The sequence below is a fragment of the Nannobrachium achirus genome (genome assembly GCF_963921795.1).
Source record: "Nannobrachium achirus genome assembly, chromosome: 7".
NCBI classification, from domain to species: domain Eukaryota; kingdom Metazoa; phylum Chordata; class Actinopteri; order Myctophiformes; family Myctophidae; genus Nannobrachium; species Nannobrachium achirus.
In genome coordinates this window covers 6,629,679-6,656,775 of record NC_137816.1, presented here as the reverse complement: position 1 = coordinate 6,656,775, position 27,097 = coordinate 6,629,679, and the positions used below count along the sequence as shown (strand labels likewise).

The 27,097-nt window shown below is 41.3% G+C and overlaps 1 protein-coding gene across 1 annotated transcript in view; it reads left to right on the top strand.

Annotated features, from left to right (window-relative positions):
* Positions 1–27,097, top strand: part of adamtsl3 (ADAMTS-like 3) — a gene marked incomplete at both ends in the record, with an annotated part of 420,411 nt that overhangs the window by 299,184 nt on the left and 94,130 nt on the right. Inside the window, 5 exons of the mRNA XM_080729421.1 lie at positions 1,099–1,226; positions 2,154–2,291; positions 18,964–19,193; positions 20,834–20,915; positions 23,826–24,056. Of these exons, the coding sequence (XP_080585547.1) occupies positions 1,099–1,226; positions 2,154–2,291; positions 18,964–19,193; positions 20,834–20,915; positions 23,826–24,056 (809 nt within the window). The remainder of the gene's footprint in view (positions 1–1,098; positions 1,227–2,153; positions 2,292–18,963; positions 19,194–20,833; positions 20,916–23,825; positions 24,057–27,097) is intronic.

Below are 27,097 nucleotides of genomic sequence, written 5' to 3'. Positions count from 1 at the left end.
ACACACACATCCACTCACGCACGCATGCACGCACGCACCCACACAGTCCAATCTTCATCAAACTTGACACAAACACTGTTCAGGGATCTGCCATCAGAATAGCCAACCAGGAGGCACAGTCGCACCATTGCTCTAATACCAAACCTGGCACTAACATTGTTCAGAGATCCGCTATGACAATAGTCACACCTTGCCGAATGGTGGCCTTCAAATCTAGTGTTAAAAAAGAGCCTAGTTATTCCCTAACAGGTAGAATTTCAGATTACTTTTAGAGAAAGGGTAGGGTTTTTGTGGTACAGTTTGGTGACCGTCTGGAAGACCAAATGAGATGGTCATAGTTACTACAACCTGAACCTACAGTCAATAAGGAACATAGTGAATTTCCGTAGCGGTTCCATTCTAATGATCCCCGGCTCCTTCTGGCCTTGTGACGAAGTGTCCTTGAGCCCCTAACACCTAGTCTGTACCTACCATGGTTGCTTCTGCTGTCGGTGTATGCATGTATACTGTAGGTCATATATGGGCAACTGGCGGCCCGGGGGCCACATGCGGCCCCCACCTTCACTTAATGCGGCCCGCTGATTAATACTGGAATACTGATATATTATTGATTTCAGCTGTTACAATTCCAAACATGACCTGCTTTAATTCTGACTAGTATAGTAGTATTACAATTTATTTATTTTATGTCCAATGTAGGTATTTGTATTTAGGTTCGTAAAGTTAACATGAGTATATAACTAAATGTGTTTGAAATTAAATCAAAATGTTACATTTCAGGATTCCAATTCAAAAGAAGCAAAAATAGCCGATCTACAAGCTCAAAACGCATCGCAGCACGATGCGTTTGAGCTTGTAGATCAGCTATTTTTTGCTTCTTTTGTATGAGATACTAGAAAGTGACAAAGTAGGACGTAGCAATATGCAATGTGGCCCTCTGGAGTGAAGGTGGAAATATAGTGGCCCTCGCCATCATCAAAGTTGCCCACCCCTGCTGTAGGTGAATGTAACAGACATTGTGAAACCTCTTTGGATAAAGGTGCTATACTATAGCTATATGTAGACCATTTTACCATGTTGTTTTCCATCGGTGTCTAGGATATGGTGGGACAGCTCTGGAGCGCTACACATGTTAAAGCCCGCGGCGGAGGACCGAGGCGTGTACCGGTGCACAGCGACCAACACACATGGCTCTGACAGTGAGGCATCTCACATACTGGTGGCTGGTGGGTATTTTGTCCTCTCTTTGTTTCTCAACCAGTGGTTATTGTTAAACATTTATATGCATTACTTAATTTAGTGTACACAATCAGAGAATGTAGAAGAATTGTTGTTTTGATCAACGTTGGCCTGTTATCTCTCCTATTGGTACCACATCAATACAGCATGGCATTGTGGACAACATTTTATCCAACAACATCAACATATTGTACGTTTAAATCTCATCTAATGGTGTTCCGTGGCTCAAAATCCTAATAAAATAAGGGGGGAATTGATATTAAAGGAGCTATAGTAGTTGAAAAATGCTAAAATAAAAAATAATGTTTCGAAAATATTTTATAAAAAAGATTAAGCTTCATATATGTGTTTCTATTCAAAAATGCCCACAAAAAGCATAGTATAATGATAAAATAATCATTTTGGCCGTTGTCAGACTGACTTTTATTTATCGCTCTTCTAGGATTGATAAGGGATAAAAAACAAAGTCGGTCTGACAATGGCCCAAATGATTATTTTATCATTATTTTATGCTTTTTGTGGTCATTTTTGAATAGGGTTAGACTAAAGTTGACAATATCTCCTTTAAAAGGGTTGAAAACCAATGCTGTCCATTAAAGAGACACTTGGCCAAATGTCTCCCTGAATCCTGTACATGCAGGATACTGTGATGACACTGTGACCTTTTGTTTTGTTTTAGTCTGTTCTGCATTGTGCAGCCTATTATATACAGGTACTGTAGGTGTATTACTGTTGTTGTTCATTATTGATTATGATTGACAGTTCGTTTTCTTAATCTGTAGCTGTAACATAACTCCTCTGCTGCCTCTGGTGACTCAATATCCCCCACGAAACAATAAAGATCTTATCTATGTGTGAACAATTTATTTTGACTTTTTTTATATATATACCTAACCTGTACTTGAATCCTACAGAACCGCCCTCCATCGTGGTGTCGTGGAGGAATGTGTCGGATCAGGGCGTGGTAGCGGGCCGGAGCCTGAGGGCTGTGGTGGGAGGCCGGGTCACTGTCCGTCCTGGAGCCAACATCACCCTGGACTGCCCTGTCACTGGTAGGTCCCTCTGCCAACATCACCTTAGACTGCCCTGTCACTGGTAGGTCACTCTACTAGCTACAGTTCATTTCGTCGACTAAGGCGCTGTTCACGCTACGTCGTTTTCTAGAAAAAATGCAGGGTACCCACGGTCATGAAATTCCTGGAAATATTTTGAAATTAGAAAAATATTTTTCCTGTACTGGAAAAGTTTTGGAATTGATCAAGGGTCCTGGAAGGTCCTGGGAAAAAGAATTGCTACAGTATGCATTGTCTTTGGTTATTGATTTTGTTAATACCTCTGAAATGACAATTTAAACATTGGCCAAATTGTCAATATTAGATACAGAAATTGTGAAAATAGCCGATCTACTTGCTCACAACGCCTCGCAAGAGCATGTAGATTTGATATTTTCACAATAGAAACGTGTTATACAAAATTCTTCAACTCTTAGTGCTCGTCAGGGTGGGGGGTCCACAGTTAAAATATGATTATTTCGGGGAGCACGGCCTGAAAAGGTTGAGAACCACTGGCACTACCTGTCTTTGGGCATTGCGACTTGTTATTGAGCTGAATTATTGTTATAGTCCTGGAAATTGGGTTAAATATTCTGGAAAGGTTTTGGAAAAGTTTTGGAAATGAATTGGTAAAAATGTGTGGGAACCCTGTTAGATGACAACAGCTGCGTTTTCGGGGGTTGAACAAAGTGAAACCACCTTCCAGAGTGGAAACCACCTTCTGCCTCGTGTCTTCATCTAAACAGTCAAAGCGGATGACTAAAATATGACTAAAACTAGATCACATTTTATTCAAATATCTATCAGGTATTGTAACATTTCTACCCCACATTGTTGGTGCCCCACACCAAAAATGTAACGGATCTGTATGAAGCCTGGTTTGCTGCTGAATTTAGCTTTCTAGTTTGGTCCTTCCAAATGGTGTTGAGATGCTGAAAGGTTCAGTTAGCTGAGGAGTAATGGTGTGTAAAACAAATACATGCTATCCAGGTCTTTAGGGGTCTAGTTTGTCTGGCTACAGGCTTGCTGGGTCATTTGACATCCTAGTCATCAGTTCGAATCACTCGTCATTACAAATTGGCTTGGATGCCATACACTGGAATTCCACGCGCTGTTTTTTTTTCTGTGTATTTATACTAGGAAGGGTACAAGGAAGGATGATTTATTTAACCCATTTAGAACGGGTACACATTTTGTGTATCATTATTTTATGCTTTAACTATTGAAAAATAGCAGATATACAAGCTCACAGTGCGGCACCGAGTGCCGCGCTGCGAGCTTGTAGATCTGCTATTTTTGAAAAATCGTGAAAATTAGAATTTTGACCAGATTCTATAAGTGTCTTTTGAATCCTTCTAAGATTTTTTGAAAAACCTATGTTTCTATGTCAGCAATCTGGCCAGCCATCGTCAAAGAAAAGGTCCTTTTCACTTAACTGGAGCTCAGTTAGTCTGTTCTTGAAAGACTACTATGTCACTGGTTCTCAAACCTTTTCATGTGAAGGACCCCCAAAATGATATTTATTTGGCCACCGACCCCCATCTCAAAATATTTATTTCCAGGGACCACCCAGAAGCAAAATTTGAGTTACAAACGTTCGCTTTGAAAATACATATATTCAAAGATTTGCACACATTTTCACAACTGTTTTCCCCAAAAATAGCAGATCTACAAGCTCACAGCGCGGCACTCGGTGCCGCGCTGTGAGCTTGTATATCTGCTATTTTTCACTGGTTAAAGCATTCAACAATTCTAGGCCTAAATGGGTTAAGCAGTTCATTGCTTCTCACAGTTACAACCAGTACAACCCAAGCATTCTCCCACTGGGGCCTCAATGGGAAATGAAATACCATGTTCAAGGACTTTTCAGTTTTAGTTGCTGAGGGAAGGGATACACTTACACAGTAAACTCCTCAGTGTTCATTTGTTCATTTCACCAAGAGTCTGCAAATGGTTCCATTTGTACTCTCTCGTGGTCAAATTGACACTCGGGGGTTTTACAGTGTACCTTTTCACTTCACGTCACAGGGACGTGCTGGCCATTGGGAAAAGCGGGACAACTCCCGAACGGCCGGTTAATTCCCGGCCGGTCCAGGCAGGCCATTAGGAAAACATTTAAAATAAAATGACGGCCTTCGTTCCATTTTGGGGGCTGGGCGGCCAACAAAGTAAATCGTCACTGTCGGGCAGAAACCTCGTATCTCCAAGTTTCAAATGTATACATTTTTTCGCAAAGTAAAGCCCTGCTTCATCATACAAGGCCGTGGCACAAAACAGCAGAGTGGCACAAAACAGCAGATCTACAAGCACACAACGCCTCGCGGTGCGAGGCGTTGTGTGCTTGTAGATCGGCTGTTTTCACTCGTTTAAATCATTATTAAAATGATAAATACAAAACGAACGGTTTTGGACATACAAGGTTTCCACCCGACAACGACAAAATATAACTCACGTACAGTAATTGGCCCACTGGCTTGTCACTTGTCATGATCTGAAATGGCAAATCTTTGAGTAGCAGCAGCGCTATAGAGAGAGATCTCTCTCTATAGCGCGCAATGAGGGGCCTCTCCAACTATTTGTCCCGGGCTGAATCAGGGGCCCAGCATGTCCCTGCTCAGTCATATAATATTGCCAGTGCTGACTCCCCTCCAGCCAAAAATATGTGCCCAATAACCTTGATCAAGTAGGTTGGAGCTGAGAAGGATTTGGGCCGAGATCCCAAGCAGGCCTCTGAAGGATTCCTTATTGGATTCAGTCCTCATGCATCAGCAGCAACCTGTCAGTGTTAGGCAACCTGTAGCTCAGTCTTATAGCTTGGATTATGCTTTGTCGTACAAAGGGGTCGCACAGCGAACATAGCCGATCTGCACGGCCACAGCGCCTCACGAAAGCTAAGAGTCGTGGGCTTTCAGATCGGCTATGTTTGGCGCGCAACACCATTGTGCAGTGAAATATAACCCGGGCTATGGACTTTGAAAACATTTATGAAGCCCTTTGTGGTATATAGCCCATTAAATTCATAGCATGCAACTGCTTTACAAAATAGAAAGATCGTAAATAGAAAAAATGAAGAAAGAATATTACAAAATAAGATAAAAACAAGCACATAAAGAAAAAATCAAATGTGCAGAAAACTATATGTATATAGTTATATTATCCATTCTCTATATATACAGTATGTATATATATATATATATATATATACATACTGTATATATAGAGAATGGATAAGAAACCCCACTGAACATCTGTCAGATTAATCTATTAATAATTTGCGATAAGCAAGGCAAAATAAATATGTATTACGATTACGTTTAAAAATATCTACTGATTACAGCTCAATCTCCCCAGATTGCTTGGCAGGGAGTTCCAGAGTGTGGGGGCATACAAGCTATAAAAGCTGCCTCTCCATATCTCTTAGATGGAACTTCCAAACATTCAGTGCCAGAGGATCTCAGTCAGCGGCCTACTTGGTTCATGCCTTTCGATCATATCTGACATGTATTTTTGGTGCATAGCCATAAAGGATTTATAGACAAATAGAATAAGCTTATAAACTGTTCTAGAACAATGCAGAGGATGGGTGTGATGTATGCTCTGCGCTTAGTCCTGGTGAGGACACATGCTGCAGCATTCTAATCAGGGATGGATTACCCAACGGGCACAATGGGCCCAGGCCAGGGGGCCCCTCAGCTTGAGCCACCGTGTGACCGCGTCCCTGTTATTAACGTTGCAATATTTGCCAGACACTATTTTATTCGTTCATGTCAAAAATAACCCCAAATATTCCTAAAACACCATGATACATATTATACTGTAAGTGTTTAGCTCCTCAGTTTTTTAGACTTCAAAACAACAACAACATTACATTTTCTAATGTCCACGCATTACAACAATGTAGTGGTAGTAGATAAACCAGGGGTAGATAACATAACTGTTATGTTATAGCATCATGTACTGTAACACTTGACTGTATGGTCCTTTAAATATGTGTTACCACCAGCATTACCTGGCTGCCTGGGACAAGTCAGATTCTTTGCATAAACATAAAAAGTCATATCAAATGTATAGGGGCCAAACTCTTGCAAGAAGTATAATGAATAATGTATTATTAAAATATAGATAATAATATATCTAAAATAAATAAGTCAGTACCAAATTTTATATAAAGTATTGTTAGATTTTCTTATTTTTCTTTTCTTTTAACTCACTGAATGCCATAAACGTCTATTACGTCTTTGATCCTTAGTGCCATAAACGTCTTTTACGTCTTTTTAATTAATCAAACGTTTTATAATTTTTTCATAATTGTAATTTCAAAAAAATCGCTCTAGAAGTTAGCCATGAGCCTCCGTGACCGGAGCGATACGGCCGATTTGACTGTAGCACCAGTGTAACACAGTCCGACGGGAAACCGGTATAACCGAACATTGGTTCCGGCCGTTTAAATGTTATCTTAAAACGTTCGTTTATACACTTCCCGTGCTTCCCTGACGAACTATAAGTACTCTAAAAACTTGGCGATTGCTATCCTTGATCGCGATCGCCAGGGCTCTGAAGTGTTATAGCATGATAGCTAAAAGGCCTGGCACTGATGTAAACAACTAGGCCCGAAACAAAACAAAATGGATGCGTCTCCTTCTTCTTCTGTTAGTTGATCAGATAGTAGGAGATCACCACCTGGTGGTTTTCAAAGGCCATAGCACTCTAGAACACCACACAGCCGTCATAATAACAGTATATATCAATGTGATTTAGGTCATCTTACACATGTTCTATTGAAGCCCAAATCTAATGATAGGATATATATATATAAATATACATGTTTTCCTTTGTAAGAGGGGTAGTGTGGCTTTCGATAGAAGCATAGATTTATATATGTAATTTAAGTACAAAATATGATTTTGGCCCCCATAAAAAGGCAAAATTAAACAAAATGGCTGGCACCAGTTTTGTAGATTTTTAATCAAGGATGGCATTCAGTGAGGGTTGCTTTAGCAGCTAACATAAGCATGATGAAGAATGTTATCACAAAGCATAGAATAACTTTGAACCTGGCACCACTGTTTTTAGGGCAGAGGAGAGGGAAAATAAACCCATCCAAAATGTTTTCAAGAATAGCTACTATGTTATCTACATATATATTGTGTGTTATAGTTACAGTATAACTATTCTATACATTTCAGGGGCACTTTTTTTTATGGGACTTTAAAAACTCTATTTTTTTTCTGGCGCGGCTGTGCTGCGCACATGGAACACACACCATCGCTATGTCGCTGTGCGATCGTAAGAAGGGGGCCCTTTGCATTTTGGGGCCCAGGGGCCCATTTTTTCATAGTCCGTCTATGATTCTAATTCATTCAATTACTTGTAATTCTTTTCTTTTTTTTTGTTTGTTTGCAGACCAGCTAAAAGAGGGCTACAGTAGTCTAACCCAGTGGTTCTCAACCTGTGGGTCGGGACCCCCAGGGGGGTCTCCACAATATTTTGGGGGGTCTCCAGATGATTAACTTAATGTGCAACATTGTTTTATCACTCAACAGTAAACAAACCAGCATTAAGTTTACGTGTATAGAGGGTATCTGCAAATTACTAAAGTAACCATTTTGAGGACTTTTTAATACCTCTAATTCTAAAATGACAAATTAAATATTGGTCAAATTGTCAAATATTAGAGGCAGAAATTGTTAAAATAGCCGATCTACATGCTCACAACGCCTCGCAACGCGAGGCGTTGTGAGCATGTAGATCTGCTATTTTCACAATAGAACCGTGTTATACAAAATGTAATGCTTCAGCTCTTAGTGTTTGTAGGGTAAGGGGGGTCCCCAGTTAAAATATGATTATTTTGGGGGTCGCAGACTGAAAAGGTTGAGAACCACTGGTCTAACCTACTAGTAATAAAGGCCTGCATCAGCTTTTCAATGGCCTGAAAGAGAAACTGCCCGTTCAGATCAAGTTTTGTACAGTCCCCCCACATTCTCAGGCCCCGAGGCATAGCTTTTTTCATCAATCCCTTTTTTGGGGCAATGGACTGATGAATTGGCAGGACAGTCTTTCAGACCCATATCCATACCAGTGTTGGGTATAACGGCGTTTAAATAAACGGCGTTACATAACACCGCTATTTTTTTCAGTAACGGGTAATCTAATTAATTACAATTTCCATTGTTACAACGCCGCTACCGTTCCTGACAATGAAATGTGCTCCGTTACAAGCGTCCCCAAGCTGTCACGATGGTTGTGTGTGTGTGTGTGTGAGAGAGAGAGAGAGAAAGAGAGAGAGAGAGAGAGAGAGAGAGAGACAGAGAGAGAGAGAGACCCCGTGTGTCGGTCTTGCAGAAATAAATAAATAAATGACTCACGGAGTTGCAAGAATCCACACCAGGAGCTCATTAAGTAATTTCCAGTCCCAACAAAATACTCCGTGATTGTTGATAACAGCTCTTCTTGCAATCATTATAAGCATAGAATCCTTAAATCCTTATGCAGAGATTAAATGTCGATGTATAACTGCCTAAACCTTTGTTTAGTTTAGTTTTCTTTGGGACAGATCTCCCCTCCTCTCTGTGTCCACACGTGAAGCAAAATGACATGAGGTATTTTTTCCCCCTTGAGAATAATAATGGAAGGCATCAAAAAAGCGATATAAGGTATTTTTTTCCTTGAAAAGAATGAAAGGCAGAAAATACTGTAATCTGTCTGAATCGATTTTTTTACTCTAATTTACTTAAAAATACTTGTATTTACTTACTTATATAATACAAATATTTTTAGTTAAATAAACTGAAATCTTTGGATTTCTTTTTTTTTTTTTTTTTTTTTACTGTATCGCAAACGGCTTGTGAAACCTGCTCCAAAAAAACGCAAATAGTTACTTTTCCTAGTAATTAGTTACTTTTACAATAGAGTAATTCAGTTACTAACTCAGTTACTTTTTTGGAGAAGTAACTATAACTAATTACTTTTTTAAAGTAATTTGCCCAAACCTTTTATGATTTGAAATGTGAGCTAGAAACGGACCCTGAGTGGCTAGCAATCTGCTTCGCTTCACTCTGCTGTTGATACAGACATGGTGAGTCGAGGGAGGTACTGTACATTTTCGGGTACAGACATGGCAGCAATCCTACCAGCAGCAGCAAACATGTATTTTATATTAAAATATTGGTGGCATCTGCCTCTAGTTTTTGTTTAAAGGTCCGCTGTCAGCCCCGAAATTATAATAGTATGATACAGTAGGAGTAGGTCATATGATCTCTCTCCTGTGTGCATCCTTAAACAGTCTGAAACTGTCTTACTGTAATCTGCCCAACAACAGCTGACCAGTACAGTAAGTAGTCATACAGTCAGGCTATACAGACAATTAATTTGATTGGCTTATAATTGCGCATCCCCACAATGACATCATAAAAATATTAACTTGTTTTTTAAGATGATTCTTAACACTTTGCAAGCCACGGGGAGCCCCTTAACTCTCCCCACGCTTTGAACGTTAACGTTCGCCCCATTTTTTACAGAACCTCGATGCCAATACGGCGCTCGTTTGTTCGTCCGTCTGATGACTGTAAGCTGATGAGGGGTCGTGCGGCCGTGTACTGTAAACACATTTTCCGCGGTGATGGTGTAAAAAATCCATTATGCGTTACATCAACGGAGACAATTTCACTTCCTTGTTGATTTCCTCTGGCCCGGAGCTCTGTAGCCAGTGACTGGTCTGAATCTACGGCAACACATAACAGGCACATTCACATTCATTCTCGCATGATGCCGCCCTCTGCTGCCTGGCAGACCAAAGTGCACTATTGCGCAAGAAAAAAAAGAAAAAAAAAGAAAAAAGAAATGTGTCTATCTATCTACTATAACGTCGCAAAGGTAAGCCGCTTTTTGATGGCACCAGACCCAATAAATAAATAAATAATCTGGCAGTAGGAGAGTTAATATTAAAACCGGAATATACCGGACATCTGAGCAAGGATGTCTCAGCCGCGCCGTCTTTTACCGTACTGGGTCATTAAAAACTAAATAAATGATTTTTATCCGAAAATCGGCGATCGTCTAACCTTCCCTAGTCACCACTCGTCCATCGATAGCGCATGACTCGTCTGACATGAAGCAGAAGTGACGTCAGGTCCATTCCTTCCAGAGGCTTCCCAGCAGCCGTCCGTTTACTGTTTAGACCATAGAGTTATAATAAGAATAGAGAGGACACCAGATATCCCCGCCCGTCCACTTGCATTGAGTTGCTCACCCAGCGCATGAGGCGTTTTCACCCCTCCTTCCGCGTAGTAAAACCGTGACGTAGTGGGGCCACTGTGACGCATTTTTCGCCATAGTTTGTGTTCATGGACGCGCTGGGGCTCAAATTCATGAATGAGCTCTTCCGGTATGAACGCACGTCAATACAAAGAAGCCTATGCGCGTTCATGTGGTTAGTAGACCCAACTGCAGTACCTCAAAACGGCCACCATGTCCATTTGGTTTCAGGGCGCCCCCAGGGTTCTGGGGGCTTGGTTTAGACGATTAGCATAGCTGGAGTGCTAAGGGCTAAGCTAGCCAAAATGGTCACATCGACTGTTCAGTCATTCTTGGATTATATGCGCACGGATCGCGCACAGGGAGAAGATGCCTCGGCCAAAACTGCCACTCTATCCCAATGGAGATCCAGATAATCACGGTGAGCTAACGACCTGGGGATTGAAAAAAAAGAAAAAAAAAACACGGCGCCGTCCAAGAAGGAGGGGTGGCGGGCTCATGTTTATAAACATAATATTATGTCTCAGATCATAATACAATAATAGAAATTTCACGGCTAATCTATCAACAGCCATTCTATTTCGGCTAGCAAAGTGTTAAAGTGACAGTAACCCTTTAGGTGACAGGCCCCCTTTAAGTTTTTCTCTCAGCTTTTCAGCACCTCCCTCGTGTATCATCTGGTTCTGTGTGTGTCTTCAAAAAAGCAATGAGTGAAGTTTCACTGTATCTCAGAACTGCTGTTTCCCCCCGTAGCTTCCTTCACGACTTCCACAGCCCTGGCTAGGCAACCTAGCCTGGTGGAGATATGCGCTGCGTGGAGCACCGCATTCTAGTTTGATTGCTTATATATTTTATTTTCTATGTCTGTCTGTCTGTCTGTCAGTCAGCCTGCAACTCTGTGTATTTGTATCGCACACACAGGTATACGCAACACTATGCCCCATAATGCAACTTCTGGCAACCATCACAAATCACTTTATTTCATGAGCCACTTTCATCACCCACGATGGGATGAGGTCTGTGTGTGTACGTACTGTATGTCAACTGTGCTGTAGAGAGAGACAGAGGGGAGAGGGCTATTTGTGTTTCTGAAGAAGACTGTGTTGAAACGTTTATCAGTCAATCAAACTAATATAGGAATTGTTTTTTTTGTTTTTTTGTATAAATATTTTTCTTTTCTTTGCTTTGTTTCTTTGCTTTGTTTATATTTTCTGTTTTTACTGTAGCAATTTATTTAATATTACGGTCACACAACTGGTCAGCCTGCCACGAGCACATAAACAACGTAAAAATATAAAAATAAATCCTACTTCTCACTTTATTGCAGTTTTATAATATTTATTAGTAGCTCTGGCGTCCGTTTGCTCCTACTTGTCTTGGTAATCGATACCAAGCTCAAGTCAAGCTTTCCATACAGGCGTTGACATTCACCAGGGACTTGTTGGCCATTGGGAAAAGCGGGACAACTCCCGAACAGCCGGTTCATTCCCGGCCGGTCCAGGCCGGCCATTAGGAGAAAAATACAAATAAAATGTCGGCCTTCGTTCCATTTTGGGGGCTGGGCAGCCAACAAAGTCAATCGTCACTGTCGGGCAGAAACCTCGTATCTCCAAGTTTAAAATTTCGCAAAGCAAAGCTCTGCTTCATCATACAAGGCCGTCGCACAAAAGTAGTGAAAACAGCAGATCTACAAGCACACAACGCCTCGCACCGCGAGGCGTTGTGTGCTTAGATCGGCTGTTTTCACTAGTTTAAATCATTTTTAAAATGATAAATACAAAACAAACGGTTTTGGACATACAAGGTTTCCACCCGACAACGGCGAAATATAACTCATGTAATTGGCCCACTGGCTTAATTGTCACTTGTCATGATCTGAAATGGCAAATCTTTGACTAGCAGCAGCAGCGCTATAGAGAGATCTCTCTCTATAGCGTGCAATGAGGGCCTCTCCAACTCTTTTTCCCGGGCTGAATCAGGGGCCCAGCATGTCCCTGACATTCACTATGGAGGACGTTGTGCTCGCGTTGCTTTTGAGGAGGATTGAAGTAAATTGGGAGTCCTAGTTAATATCCCTCACTGTCTGTCTTTTGTTTCCCCCGTACATCAATCTTTCTTTCATTCTCTATCTCTCGCTTTTATGTTGTCCTATATCACAGTTTTTCTCCCTTTTTCTCCCACACTTCTTTCTTTCTTTCTTTCTTTGCCTCTCCTTTCCTGTCTTCATCTCTCACCCCACCCACGCATACTCCCTCTCTGAATTTCCCACGGGATTAATAAATGTCTACTTTCTCTTTCGTTCTTTCTTTCTTTCTTTCTTTCTTTCTTTCTTTCTTCATTGCGTTTTCTACTCTCTCTCTCTCTCTCTCTCTCTCTCTCCCACCTACACTAATGTGTGTGGTTGTGTGTGTGTGTGTGTGTGTGTGTGTGTGTGTGTGTGTGTGTGTGTGTGTGTGTGTGCGTGTGCGTGTGCGCACGCACGCGCGTGTGCGTGTGCGTGTGCGTGTGTGTGAGTGAGTTTGTCTAGCTATACTTATGGGGACTAAACGCATGTTCACAGTCACCTACAGGGGACCTCTGACAGTGTGGGGACAAAATAGTAGGTCCCCACAACGGTTAGGTTAGGGAGTGAAGACTTCAATATATTGTCCTAGGCCAAGTCAATGCCTAAGGTGCAGTATAGAGAAAAGTGCTTTCGCCATCTTGTTTTTAAAAAGAAAGAATGTTGCAATTTTAAATTGGGCTGGTTCCCCTAGTTCATAAAAGAGAGATTGTGAGACTGTGCATGGCACGATGGTCAAATTTCGTGAGCCAGAAGTGTTCTTATTTCTGACCGCATACCAATGGCTTTCAGATGTATACATTGTTCATAACTAACAACCCTATTCTCCCCCAATAATAGATCACAGTTATTGTCCACCACATTGCAAGCGGCGCGAAGGCCAGCGGACCTTGGACCTTGGCCAGGGCCGCGGCCAGGGCCGCGCGGCCGGCGGAGCGCCGCGCGAGTTACGAAGCCGTGGTGGATGTAATCGTTCTATTTATGCCCAGGCCGTAAGGCCTGGGCAAGCGCACGATAAACGCCATGTTAATTTACTTACTTACAATAAGCAGATAAAACATCACAATAATAAACAAGATAATGTGTCAGTACATCAACAGCAATTCAACAGCAGCAACAGCTATTCAACAACAGTAACAGCTATTCACTTTACATTTCAATAGATCCCCTTGGAGATTAAGTAAAGTGGTCCTGACTTATCACACCTTGGGTGAGAAAGACATCTGATGCCCCATCAGGCCCTGTCCTATTGTTCCCCCCAGGGGTGAGATGTGTTGATGATTCTGCTGAGTTTCTATCTGTCTACTGTTCTAGGGACATTAGTCTCCCCTTCATGTTCAGCCCCGCTGGGAACATTGTGTCCAATTTGTCTATCCATCGTCTCTCATGGTGTCTCCTTTGGCCCATGGTCCAATGTGGGTTATGTTCTAGCCCGGTCACAGAGAGGGCTTCTATCCCATGTGTCCTAAAGTGTCGTACAATCACTAATGTGTTTTGTTTGTCATTATTAATATTGTACTTGTGTTGGTTAATTCTATCTGCTATCGTGTTACCTGTCTCTCCTACATATTGTAGGTTGCATTTGCTGCATGTGATCAGGTAGACCGAGTTGGTTGTGTTCTGGTGTATGTTCTGCTTTATTTCATATACTATTTTTGTAGTTTTACTTTTCACCAGCCTTTTGGGTTGAAAGTATTCTGGTGTGCGTGGTGGTCTGTTTGAATCCGCCAGTCTGCTTTTAACCAAATAATCCTTGAGACATTTGTTCTTTCTGAAGGCAGATATAATTGTGAAGTCCTCCAATAGGCCCTCTGCTCTGTTCTCAAAATTTCTTTTCAATCTGGTGTTTGCTATTCTACTCTGTGTAGAGAAGGTTGTTACGAGGGCAATTTTTGGCCTTTCGTCCCTCTCTCTTATCTGTTGGAAGGTATCATAAGCTTTTCTCAGAAATGTCCGTGAGTATCCCCTGTGTCTCAATGCGCTAAAAAGTGTTTTACAGGCTATTCTAAAGTCACTGATTTGAGTACAGATCCTTTTAAACCTTAAAAGTTGTGACTTTACTATTCCTGTGTAACAATGAGCCGGGTGAAAGGATGTCTTGTGTAAAAGTGCATGTGTGTCTGTGGGCTTAAAGAAGACCTTCAGATCCAGCTTTTGGCTAGTTCCAAAATCTGGTCCCTTGAACACTGTTACGTCCAAGAAATCTATTTTCTCTGCACTCAGTACGTACTTGATTGTGATTGACCTGTGGTGTGTGTTCAAAGTGTTGATAAACTCTTTGAAGTCCTCTTCACTATAAGGCCAAATCCCAAATATGTCATCCAGGAATCTATAATAGTGGCTTGGTTGTTGCCTGCATTGCTGTAGAGCTGTCTGTTCCCAAAGGCTCATATAAATGTTGGCAAAACTGGGGGCAAACCTTTTCCCCATAGCTGTGCCCTTTATCTGGAGATAATACTTGTTGTTAAATTCGAAATCATTCTGTGTTAGATTTAGTTCTAGCAATTCCAGCAGTTCTTCATCTGGTCTGCTGCTATCTGGGTACTTTTGGCATGTTTCTCTCACTGCTCGCAATCCAGCCTCCGTTTCAATGTTTGTGTATAATGAATCTATATCAATGGAGAACAGAAAGGCATCCTGTGGAATTGAAATGTCCTTTATTTTCTCCCAAAAATGATATGTATCCTTAATATAGCTGGGATGTCTGGTTGAGAGCGGCTGGAGAAAGTGTTCTATGTACTCAGCGGTGTGATACGTTTCACTAGAACAATCACTTACAATTGGTCTCCCAGGGGGTACTTGGTACGGTATAGTCCAGTTTTCTGGGCTCTTATGTATCTTTGGCAGTAAGTAAAACACTCTGGGTCTAGGAGTGTCTTGACCTAGTAAATAGGTCTCTTGTTTTGCATTAATGTGTCTCTTTCTCCTCAGTTTCTGTATAATCTCTTTGGCTTTGATTGCTGTCTGTTTGTAAATGGGCTCTTCTAGTTGTCTGTAATGGTCAGGGTTGCTGAGCTGCCGTTCACCCTCCAGCAGATATTGGTGTCTGTCCATTAAAACAATGCACGACCCTTTGTCTGCTGGCTTAATAACTATGTCTTTGTTATTCGCTAATGATCTAAGTGCGGCCACTTGTAATTTCGTCAGATTGTCTTTTTCCCTAAAGTGTGCTGGGATACTGTTAATACAAATTTGGTCAGCTGTAATCAGCTGTTTTAGGCTGTTTGGGAGACTCCCGTTTGCGGGTTCCCAATTTGATTTTGGCTGGAAGGGTGGGATTTCCTCCTCGTTTCCTACCCCAAAGTGGGTAGCCAATTTCAGCCTTCTGTGAAATATTGCCATGTCTTTCTTGAGAGTTTTGGTTTGGTTTTTGTAAATGTCTAGCGTAGGTACAAATGAGAGTCCCATTTCTAACAATTCCCTTTCATGTTGATTCGGCTGGAAATAGTTGGATAAATTAATGAGGTTACTCATTTGTAAATATCTTATTAACTTTTATTAAGTTATTAACAGTTTATGAATGTTTATTAAATTCCTTAAAAACGTTTTAGAAAAATGAAAACGTTTTTCAAGTGTCTTATAAATAAGCAATTAACAGTTAATAAATGTCTCATAAACCTCTTATTAACTTATTGAATGCCTTACAAATGTTTATAAACAAATAATAAGGTTAATAAGCGTCTTATAAAACACCTATTAACGGTTATTAAATGTCTTATTAACGTCTGTTAAATACATTATAAACGTTAATAAGCATCTTATAAATGGCTTATTAACAGTTAATAAATGTCTTATAAACATCTTAATAACTGTTAATAGATGTTTATTAGCAGGACCTTAGTTTAAAGTGCTACCAAAGCTTTTATGATTTGAAATGTGCGCTAGAAACGGACCCAGAGTGGCCAGCAACCGGTGTCTGCCTGCTTCGCTTCACTCTGCTGTTGATACAGACATGGTGAGTCGAGGGAGGTACTGTACATTTTCGGCAGTGTTGTTTTTGGCAGCAAATTTTGATTTAGTTTTAGTCAGTCTTTTGAATAAAATGTCATTTAGTTTTAGTCATAATTTAGTCACCTGAAAAGTTTTAGTTTTAGTCAAATTTTAGTCAACTAAATATCATAAGATTTTATGGCGACTAAATCTACAGTTGATTTAGTCAACTAAAATGTATTTTGGCTGGCCTTGTTGGCATCGTAATGACTGAATTTACACTTGATTGCGTGCTGAAAATAGCAGATCTACAAGCTACATTGTAGATCTGCTATTTTCAGCACGCAACACCTGAGAGCAACCAAACATAAAATTACTCTCTTCTCCACCAGTCCCTCTCTAACGTTTTAGTCTAGTTTTTATTTTGTTGACGAAACTTTCAATATATTTAGTCTTAGTTTTAGTCATCACAGCTTAGTTTTTATTTAGTTTTTGTCAGTGAAAAAAACGCAGTCGACAAATATTTTTCGTCATAATTTTAGTCGACAAAATCAACAATGATTTTCGGGTACAGAAATGGCAGCAATCCTACCAGCAGCAGCAAACATGTATTTTATATTAAAATATTGGTGGCATCTGCCTCTAGTTTTTGTTTAAAGGTCCGCTGTCAGCCCCGAAATGTTAATAGTATGATACAGTAGGTCACGTGGTCTCTCTCCTGTGTGCATCCTAAAACAGTCTGAAACTGTCTCAGTGTAATCTGCCCAACAACAGCTGACCAGTACAGTAAGTAGTCATACAGTCAGGCTATACAGACAATTCATTTGATTGGCTTATAATTGCGCATCCCCACAATAACATCATAAAAATATTAACTTGTTTTTTTAAGATGATTCTTAAAGTGACAGTAACCCTTTAGGTGACTGGCCCCCTTTAAGTTTTTCTCTCAGCTTTTCAGCACCTCCCTCGTGTATCATCTGGTTCTGTGTGTGTCTTCAAAAAAAGCAATGAGTGAAGTTTCACTGTATCTCAGAACTGCTGTTTCCCCCCGTAGCTTCCTTCACGACTTCCACAGCCCTGGCTAGGCAACCTAGCCTGGTGGAGATATGCGCTGCGTGGAGCACCGCATTCTAGTTTGATTGCTTATATATTTTATTTTCTATGTCTGTCTGTCTGTCTGTCTGTCTGTCTGTCAGTCAGCCTGCAACTCTGTGTATTTGTATCGCACACACAGGTATACGCAACACTATGCCCCATAATGCAACTTCTGGCAACCACCACAAATCACTTTATTTCATGAGCCACTTTCATCACCCACGATGGGATGAGGTCTGTGTGTGTACGTATGTCACCTGTGCTGTAGAGAGAGACAGAGGGGAGAGGGCTATTTGTGTTTCTGAAGAAGACTGTGTTGAAACGTTTATCAGTCAATCAAACTAATATAGGAATTGTTTTTTGTTTGTTTGTTTTTTTGTATAAATATTTTTCTTTTCTTTGCTTTGTTTCTTTGCTTTGTTTATATTTTCTGTTTTTACAGTAGCAATTTATTTAATATTACGGTCACACAACTGGTCAGCCTGCCACGAGCACATAAACAACGTAAAAATATAAAAATAAATCCTACTTCTCACTTTATTGCAGTTTTATAATATTTCCACGCCACGGTTTGCATGTGTCAAGAAATGGACCACAGCGCTGGCAAGCAATGCAGTAGCTCTGGCGTCCGTTTGCTCCTACTTGTCTTGGTAATCGATACCAAGCTCAAGTCAAGCTTTCCATACAGGCGTTAACATTCACCAGGGACGTGCTGGCCATTGGGAAAAGCGGGACAACTCCCGAACAGCCGGTTCATTCCCGGCCGGTCCAGGCCGGCCATTAGGAAAAAAATCGAAATAAAATGTCGGCCTTCGTTCCATTTTGGGGGGCTGGGCGGCCAACAAAGTAAATCGTCACTGTCGGGCAGAAACCTCGTATCTCCAAGTTTAAAATTTCGCAAAGCAAAGCCCTGCTTCATCATACAAGTCCGTTGCACAAAAGTAGTGAAAACAGCAGATCTACAAGCACACAACGCCTCGCACCGCGAGGCGTTGTGTGCTTGTAGATCGGCTGTTCTCACTAGTTTAAATCATTTTTAAAATGATAAATACAAAAAAACGGTTTTGGACATACAAGGTTTCCACCCGACAACGACGAAATATAACTCATGTAATTGGCCCACTGGCTTAATTGTCACTTGTCATGATCTGAAATGGCAAATCTTTGAGTAGCAGCAGCGCTATAGAGAGAGATCTCTCTCTATAGCGCGCAATGAGGGCCTCTACAACTCTTTTTTTTTGTGTGTGTGTGTGTGTGTGTGTGTGTGTGTGTGTGTGTGTGTGTGTGTGTGTGTGTGTGCGTGCGCGCGTGCGCGTGCGTGCGTGTTGCCAGGTGTACCCCAGCCCACGGTGACTTGGCATAGGAGGGACGGTGGCTTGGGTGCCAACTGTGTCTCTCTGCCGTCCGGCTCCTTGTGGCTGACCAACGTTACGGTGCAGAACCAAGGCAGCTATGCCTGCACCGCTACCAACCCCATAGGGAAGTCCACTGCCTCCACTGTGCTGCACGTTCACGGTATGTTCACTTATAAGCCACTTTCCAATCCAGAGTGTGCGCCCTTTGTAGTGTAGCCCTAGCTAGGGTAGGGCTAGTGTAGTGTAGTGCTTGTCCTGTGAAGTGCACATTTTTGCCTGTGGAATGGGACAGCACTGCCAAGTGCATAGCCGAGAACTTCCGGTTGCAAAAATTATTAGTCTGCCATTTTTTCCTCCGCGGTGCTTTTAAACCATTTTAAACCGTCTTAAACGCCCCCAAACTTATTTTTTTGCAACGGGGAATTAACTTTTTAGATAGTTTAGGATAGTATTTCTTCATAATTCACCATGACACAGCCTATTTTAAAATATCGTCGCGACGTTCGAGCAGAATTGAGAACCAGCATGAGTCTAACCGAGGCGGGCAGTAGTAGCTCTTTTAATGCGATGCTCAAACCTGGTTGTTTTCGTTTTGATTCGGGTTGAATCGTGGAGGCGCCGCGTTGCATTGTGGGACGCCGCTATCCAACGAAGTGCTTGAAGTGACCATCGGCTGTACGCTTCAAAACGAGGAGAAAGTAGCGCACATTCCAAGGGTAGGTTAATGTGGTCTACGAAATGGGACAGCACTCGGCGCGGCCCAGTGACGTCATCGCCCTTGAAATGCGCACTATGTAGTGCAAATCCCTTGGATTGGAAAGCGGCTAGAGTCAGGGTGCTGATTTTGTGCATGTTGGCTCACTGGAAACACTCTGCTACACCAGTGGGTCTCAAAGTGTGGACCCCTTGAAAGGTGTGTAACTCTGAGAGTGTTCGAATGGAACCAAATGGACCCTTACGGGTCCATTTGGTTCCATTCGAACACTCTCAGAGTTATGGGGGGTCCTTGAAATAAAAGTTTTGAGAACCACTTGTGCCACATGAAATGGAAAAGAGCCACACAGAGCCACACTTCTCACTTCCTTTGAAGGAAATGAGAATGGACCCAACTTCTCTGCAATGTGACTGCTGTGCCTATAGGTCTCCGCCAGGTCTAAAGGCATGGTGAAACTGTGCAGTTCACTCCCTGGGTGCCAGAGCAGAACCCCATCCCCCAAAGTTTCCACATGGGCATGTAGCGCCGCCAGGAGGCCAATTTTAGCAAAACACATTTTTTGACAGTAATCCTACAGTTTTTGTCCAAAGAAATCACACAACTCGGTACACTGTATTTTAGTAGTCATTAAACAAAACAGGTCCTTCATATTTTTCATATTCCATCCTGATTGGCTAGGATTGGCTTCTCCAAAGTTTGCAGGAGTGCTCCATTTTGAACAAAATGCCTCAAATCATGAAGACAGAGTGCGATTTCCGTGAGGTTTTTGCACTCACATTCCCACTGGGCCGAGGAAGAAATGCCACTTGAAAATATGTAAAAAGTAACTAATTACATTTACTTAAATACTGTGCTTAAGTACAATTTTATGTACCTTTCTTCTACTCCACTACATCTTAGAGGCAAATACTGTACTGGCACCTCTTTCTTTCTTTCTTTCTTTCTTTCTTTCTTTCTTTCTTTCTTTGAGCTGTGTGTGTGTGTGTGTGTGTGTGTGTGTGTGTGTGTGTGTGTGTGTGTGTGTGCGCGTGCGCGTGCGTGCGCGTGCGTGCGTGCGTGCGTGTGTGTGTGTGTGTGTGTGTGTGTAGGTCAGTACCCAGCTCCAACAGGCAGGGTCATGCCGGTGTCTCAGGAGCTCAGCAGGAGGAGGGTCCTGATGGCCTCACGCAGTGGAACCAGTGTGATGGTCAGACCTGGAGATATCCTGCGTATAGGTATGCACATTACACATACATACACATACATACTAATAACATCCTGCGTATAGGTATGCACATTACATACACATACATACTAATAATATCCTGCGTATAGGTATGCACATTACACATACATACTAATAATATCCTGCGTATAGGTATGCACATTACACATACATACACATACATACTAATAACATCCTGCGTATAGGTATGCACATTACATACACATACATACTAATAATATCCTGCGTATAGGTATGCACATTACACATACATACACATACATACTAATAACATCCTGCGTATAGGTATGCACATTACATACACATACATACTAATAATATCCTGCATATAGGTATGCACATTACATACACATACATACTAATAATATCCTGCGTATAGGTATGCACATTACATACACATACATACTAATAATATCCTGCATATAGGTATGCACATTACATACACATACATACTAATAATATCCTGCGTATAGGTATGCACATTACATACACATACATACTAATAATATCCTGCGTATAGGTATGCACATTACATACACATACATACTAATAATATCCTGCGTATAGGTATGCACATTACATACACATACACATACATACTAATAATATCCTGCGTATAGGTATGCACATTACATACACATACATACTAATAATATCCTGCGTATAGGTATGCACATTACATACACATACATACTAATAATATCCTGCGTATAGGTATGCACATTACATACACATACATACTAATAATATCCTGCGTATAGGTGTGCACATTACATACACATACATACTAATAATATCCTGCGTATAGGTGTGCACATTACATACACATACATACTAATAATATCCTGCGTATAGGTGTGCACATTACATACACATACATACTAATAATATCCTGCGTATAGGTATGCACATTACATACACATACATACTAATAATATCCTGCGTATAGGTGTGCACATTACATACACATACATACTAATAATATCCTGCGTATAGGTATGCACATTACATACACATACATACTAATAATATCCTGCGTATAGGTGTGCACATTACATACACATACATACTAATAATATCCTGCGTATAGGTATGCACATTACATACACATACATACTAATAATATCCTGCGTATAGGTATGCACATTACATACACATACATACTAATAATATCCTGCGTATAGGTGTGCACATTACATACACATACATACTAATAATATCCTGCGTATAGGTATGCACATTACATACACATACATACTAATAATATCCTGCGTATAGGTATGCACATTACATACACATACATACTAATAATATCCTGCGTATAGGTATGCACATTACATACACATACATACTAATAATATCCTGCGTATAGGTATGCACATTACATACACATACATACTAATAATATCCTGCGTATAGGTATGCACATTACATACACATACATACTAATAATATCCTGCGTATAGGTATGCACATTACATACACATACATACTAATAATATCCTGCGTATAGGTATGCACATTACATACACATACATACTAATAATATCCTGCGTATAGGTATGCACATTACATACACATACATACTAATAATATCCTGCGTATAGGTATGCACATTACATACACATACATACTAATAATATCCTGCGTATAGGTATGCACATTACATACACATACATACTAATAATATCCTGCGTATAGGTATGCACATTACATACACATACATACTAATAATATCCTGCGTATATTGTGCACACACCACACACACTTGCATACACATACAGTACAGTACATAATAATAATAGAATGTGGAACGCCCTACAGAAGGCCTTAAAGGAGTGTTAAATCCCTACCCTCCCCTACCCTCCTTTAAAACCCCTCTGAAAAGCCACTTACAGGCGGCTGCTACTTGAAACTGGTAAAAAAGACAAAGCCTATCCTTACCTCCCCATGACCTTTCTACTGAAAATACCATTTGTTTTTTATTTTGTTTTTACAGCTTTTTTTAAATGATATTTTCTGCATAGAACTGTGTTTTATTTGTCTGTCATTTATGACAGAAATTCATGTCATTCTTGTGGTGTTTATCCTTTTAGTTAATCTTGTACCAGTGAACTATCCTGTACCTTTTCCTATGTAAGCTTCTAATAAAGTCTTCATCAATCCTTCATTAATCAATCAATCAACACACACACACACACACACACACACACACACACACACACACACACACACACACACACACACACACACACACACCTACACTCACTGTACAGACAAACAATATGCAAAACTCTCACACGTCCAGGAAGAATTGCTAGCAATTCCTTTAGGAATCAAGTGGTAAGATACGGGGACGTGCTGGCCATTGGGGAAAGCGGGACAACTCCCGAACGGCCGGTTCATTCCCGGCCGGTCCAGGCCAGCCATTAGGAAAAGAATCGAAATAAAATGTCGACCTTCGTTCCATTTTGGGGGCTGGGCGGCCAACAAAGTAAATCGTCACTGTCGGGCAGAAACCTCGTATCTCCAAGTTTCTAATTTGTACATCTTTTCGCAAAGGCCGTCGCACAAAAGTAGTGAAAACAGCAGATCTACAAGGTGTGCTTGTAGATCTGCTGTTTTCACTAGTTTAAATCATTTTTTTTTAAATGATAAATACAAAACAAACGGTTTTGGACATACAAGGTTTCCACCCGACAACAACGAAATATAACTCATGTAATTGGCCCACTGGCTTGTCACTTGTCATGATCTGAAATGGCAAAGTAGCAGCAGCGCTATAGAGAGAGATCTCTCTCTATAGCGCAACGAGGGCCTCTCCAACTCTTTTTCCCGGGCTGAATCAGGGGCCCAGCACGTCCCTGGTAATATAGATGTTGTCCTGTGTTCCTCTCAGGCTGTCCAGTGGTTCCTGACCACAGCATGCCCGTCCACTGGGACTTCCAGAACCAGACCCTGAAGGAGCCCTCTGGGCCGGCTCAGGACCTGCACTACAGGATGCTGGTGAAAGGTCGCGTCCTGGAGGTCAACACGCTCCAAGGGACGTTCTCAGGTCGCTATCGATGCCGCACCTTCGTCAGCGGCAAAGTGCAGATACTGTCCGCTTGGATATATGTCCGCAGTGAAGGTGAGCGTGTGTGAGCGTGTGTGAGCGTGTGTGAGCGTGTGTGTGCGTGTGTGTGCGTGTGTGTGTGTGCGCGCGCGTGTGTGTGTGCGTGTGTGTGTGTGTGTGTGTGTGTGTGTGTGTGTGTGTGTGTGTGTGTGTGTGTGTGTGTGTGTGTGTGTGTGTGCGCGCGCGCACACGCTTTTTTCTCATATACACGTGCATGCATTGCACACGTACAGTATGTACACAGGTGTCCTTTGACACAATGACTGTAGTCCTGATAGTTTTTCAAGTGTATCAATCAATCAATCAATCAATCAATCAATCAACTTCATTTGTAGACTTAGCAGCAAATTTTGATTTAGTTTCAGTCATAATTTAGTCACCTGAAAAGTTTTAGTTTTAGTCCATTTTTTGTATATCATAAGATTTTATGGCGACTAAATCTACAGTTGATTTAGTCAACTAAAATGTATTTTGGCAGGCCTTGATGGCATCGTAATGAGTGAATTTACACTTGATTGCGTGCTGAAAATAGCCGATCTATAAGCTTTTCAGCTTTTCAGCATGCAACCCCTGAGAGCAACCAAACATAAAATTACTCTCTTCTCCACCAATCCCTCTCTAACGTTTTAGTCTTGTTTTTATTTTGTTGACGAAATTGTCAATATATTTAGTCAATATATTAGTCATCACTGCTTAGTTTTTATTTCGTTTTTATTTAGTTTTTGTCAGTGAAAAAAGTCGACAAATATTTTTCGTCATAGTTTTAGTCGACAAAATCAACACTGCAGACAACATAAAAAAAATAAACAAAAACACTAACCAGATATACCAAGAGTCACTCAGAGTGAATTGTCCGTCCATGTGTCCTTGTGTGTGTGTGTTCCTTCGTCTCTTTGTGGACAACTTAGCTCTGGCACCGTTTGACTTATCGGCATATGCGCGCACACTCCCTGGAGGCCAGAGCAGAACCTCTGCCCCAAATGTTTCACATCGGCCAGTTATACTGCCCTACCAAGGCAGAGTGCAGTAACTACGTTTACAGACACACCGACTTATTTGTGTCGCCCAAAGGTCAAATTAGCCTTCATGATATTGGGGGATGAACAATTAGCAGATGTACAATCAGTGTAATATCACTGTTATGCCTTTATCTCATTTGCCTGATCAGTTATAACACTTTTAAACCCATTTTTGTATGAAATTCTTGTACGTAGTTACTGCACTCTGCCTTTGTAGGGCAGTATAGTGCCACCAGGAGGCAGAACCTTTCTAAACACATTACTCCTACTGATTTTGTCCAAACATCATGCATTTCGCTACACATTATCTCTTTAGTCCTGTGATCAAGACGGATCTGTCACATTTTTCATTTTCTATCCCGATTGGCTAAGATTTGCTTTCAAAGTTTGCAGGAGTGGCCCGTTTTGAACAAAATGCCTTAGATCATGAATGCAGCGTCTGATTGCCATGGAACTTTGCATGCACATCCCCACTAGGCCAAGGAAGAAATGCCACCCGACATTTTTTCAAATTGGCCTCATTGTGTCGCTATAACAGGCAGATTCACATTTTGGTCTATAATTCTTGAACCTTAGGTCAGACAATCAAAACATTTTTCTCTTGGATTCCTTGGCTCATTACGGATGCCCATTTCCACCTGACAAGATTTCCGCTATTTGGAACAAATTGCCTCAAATCATGAACGCAGAGTCCGATTGCCGTGAAAGGCCTGGGAAGAAATGGCACCCTTTCAGATTGGCATATTATAGCGCCACCAGGAGGTCACACCAACCTATACATTATCTCTGTAGTCACATGTTTTGGCCTATAGCCTGCCGTAACTCCTACTGTACAATCAACATCTTTTTTTATCTGGATTCCTTGGATGAAATTTATAGGCCCTGTTTATGCCAGATTTTCTACCTTAGAGTGTTTTCTTCAAATCACACGTTTTTTCTACTACTCCTACATAAAATTCACACAAGTCGGTACACACTGCAGTCGGATTTAGATTGTTATTACAAAACATACAGGCCCCTCCCAACTGGGTGACCCGGTGGCAGTGCATGATGATGCAGGACTGTAGACACACCTGGTTAGGTTATCATCACTGGACCCCAATTAGACATGTGTACCTTCAGGTCCCCCATACAATTGCATGTCATCATCAAGTAGAAAACAAAAAATGAAGAGACCCATACCAGGGTTTCCGCTAGGCATTTTTGGGGCCGGCCGGCAGGATTATATTTTACCGGCCAATCAATTCGGCATATTATAATGAACGTCACATACGTGTTTGCAGATGAGATACTGTATGTGCATGGTGCACCCAACTGATAATTACACCATTTTATGTTTAGCGCTGGGCTTCTTTCCTCTTTATCACAGATGCAGTTGCAACCTGTTGTTCCTGAGTTAACTAAATAATAGCCTAACTATCTACTTATGTAGGCCTGGAGGTATCGCTTGCCAAAAAAGAAGTGAATAGGTTAAAGTGGGCACAACTCAAGCGAACCGTTTGCACGCCCTGCCACACAGTGGCCTACAAATTAATACGTTAATAGTGCATTACACTGTAGGGTTTGGGCATCAGACAGATAACCTGGACGTGGTGTTGGGGGATTTTGAATGACAGAGGAACAGTTGCTATTGTCAGCAGTGATTATCGACTGATGGCTCCAGTTTACAAATAGTGTCCATTACAGTCAGTGCTTCATAAGTAAGTGTCTCACTGAGAATATGGTAGAGAAGAGAGACAGAGAGACATGGACGACAGATGCTCACTCATATAAAAAGTTAAGAGGAAGCTAGCAAGCTGAGTCAATAGGCTGAGCTTTCTCAGTCAATAGGAACCCAGTGAACTGTCTGGACTACTACTAAAAGACAAGTGTTGTTAGTATGTGTTTATGGTGTCATTGTGGTGTTCGCTCCATCTGCTAAATGATGAAACAGATGCTCTCCATATTTTCTGTAGCAATGTGTTAATTACTCCCTCTGGTTGATATCAAACATGAATGCTTATTAGGTGTTCTTCTTCTTCTTATATGGCAGTTCTA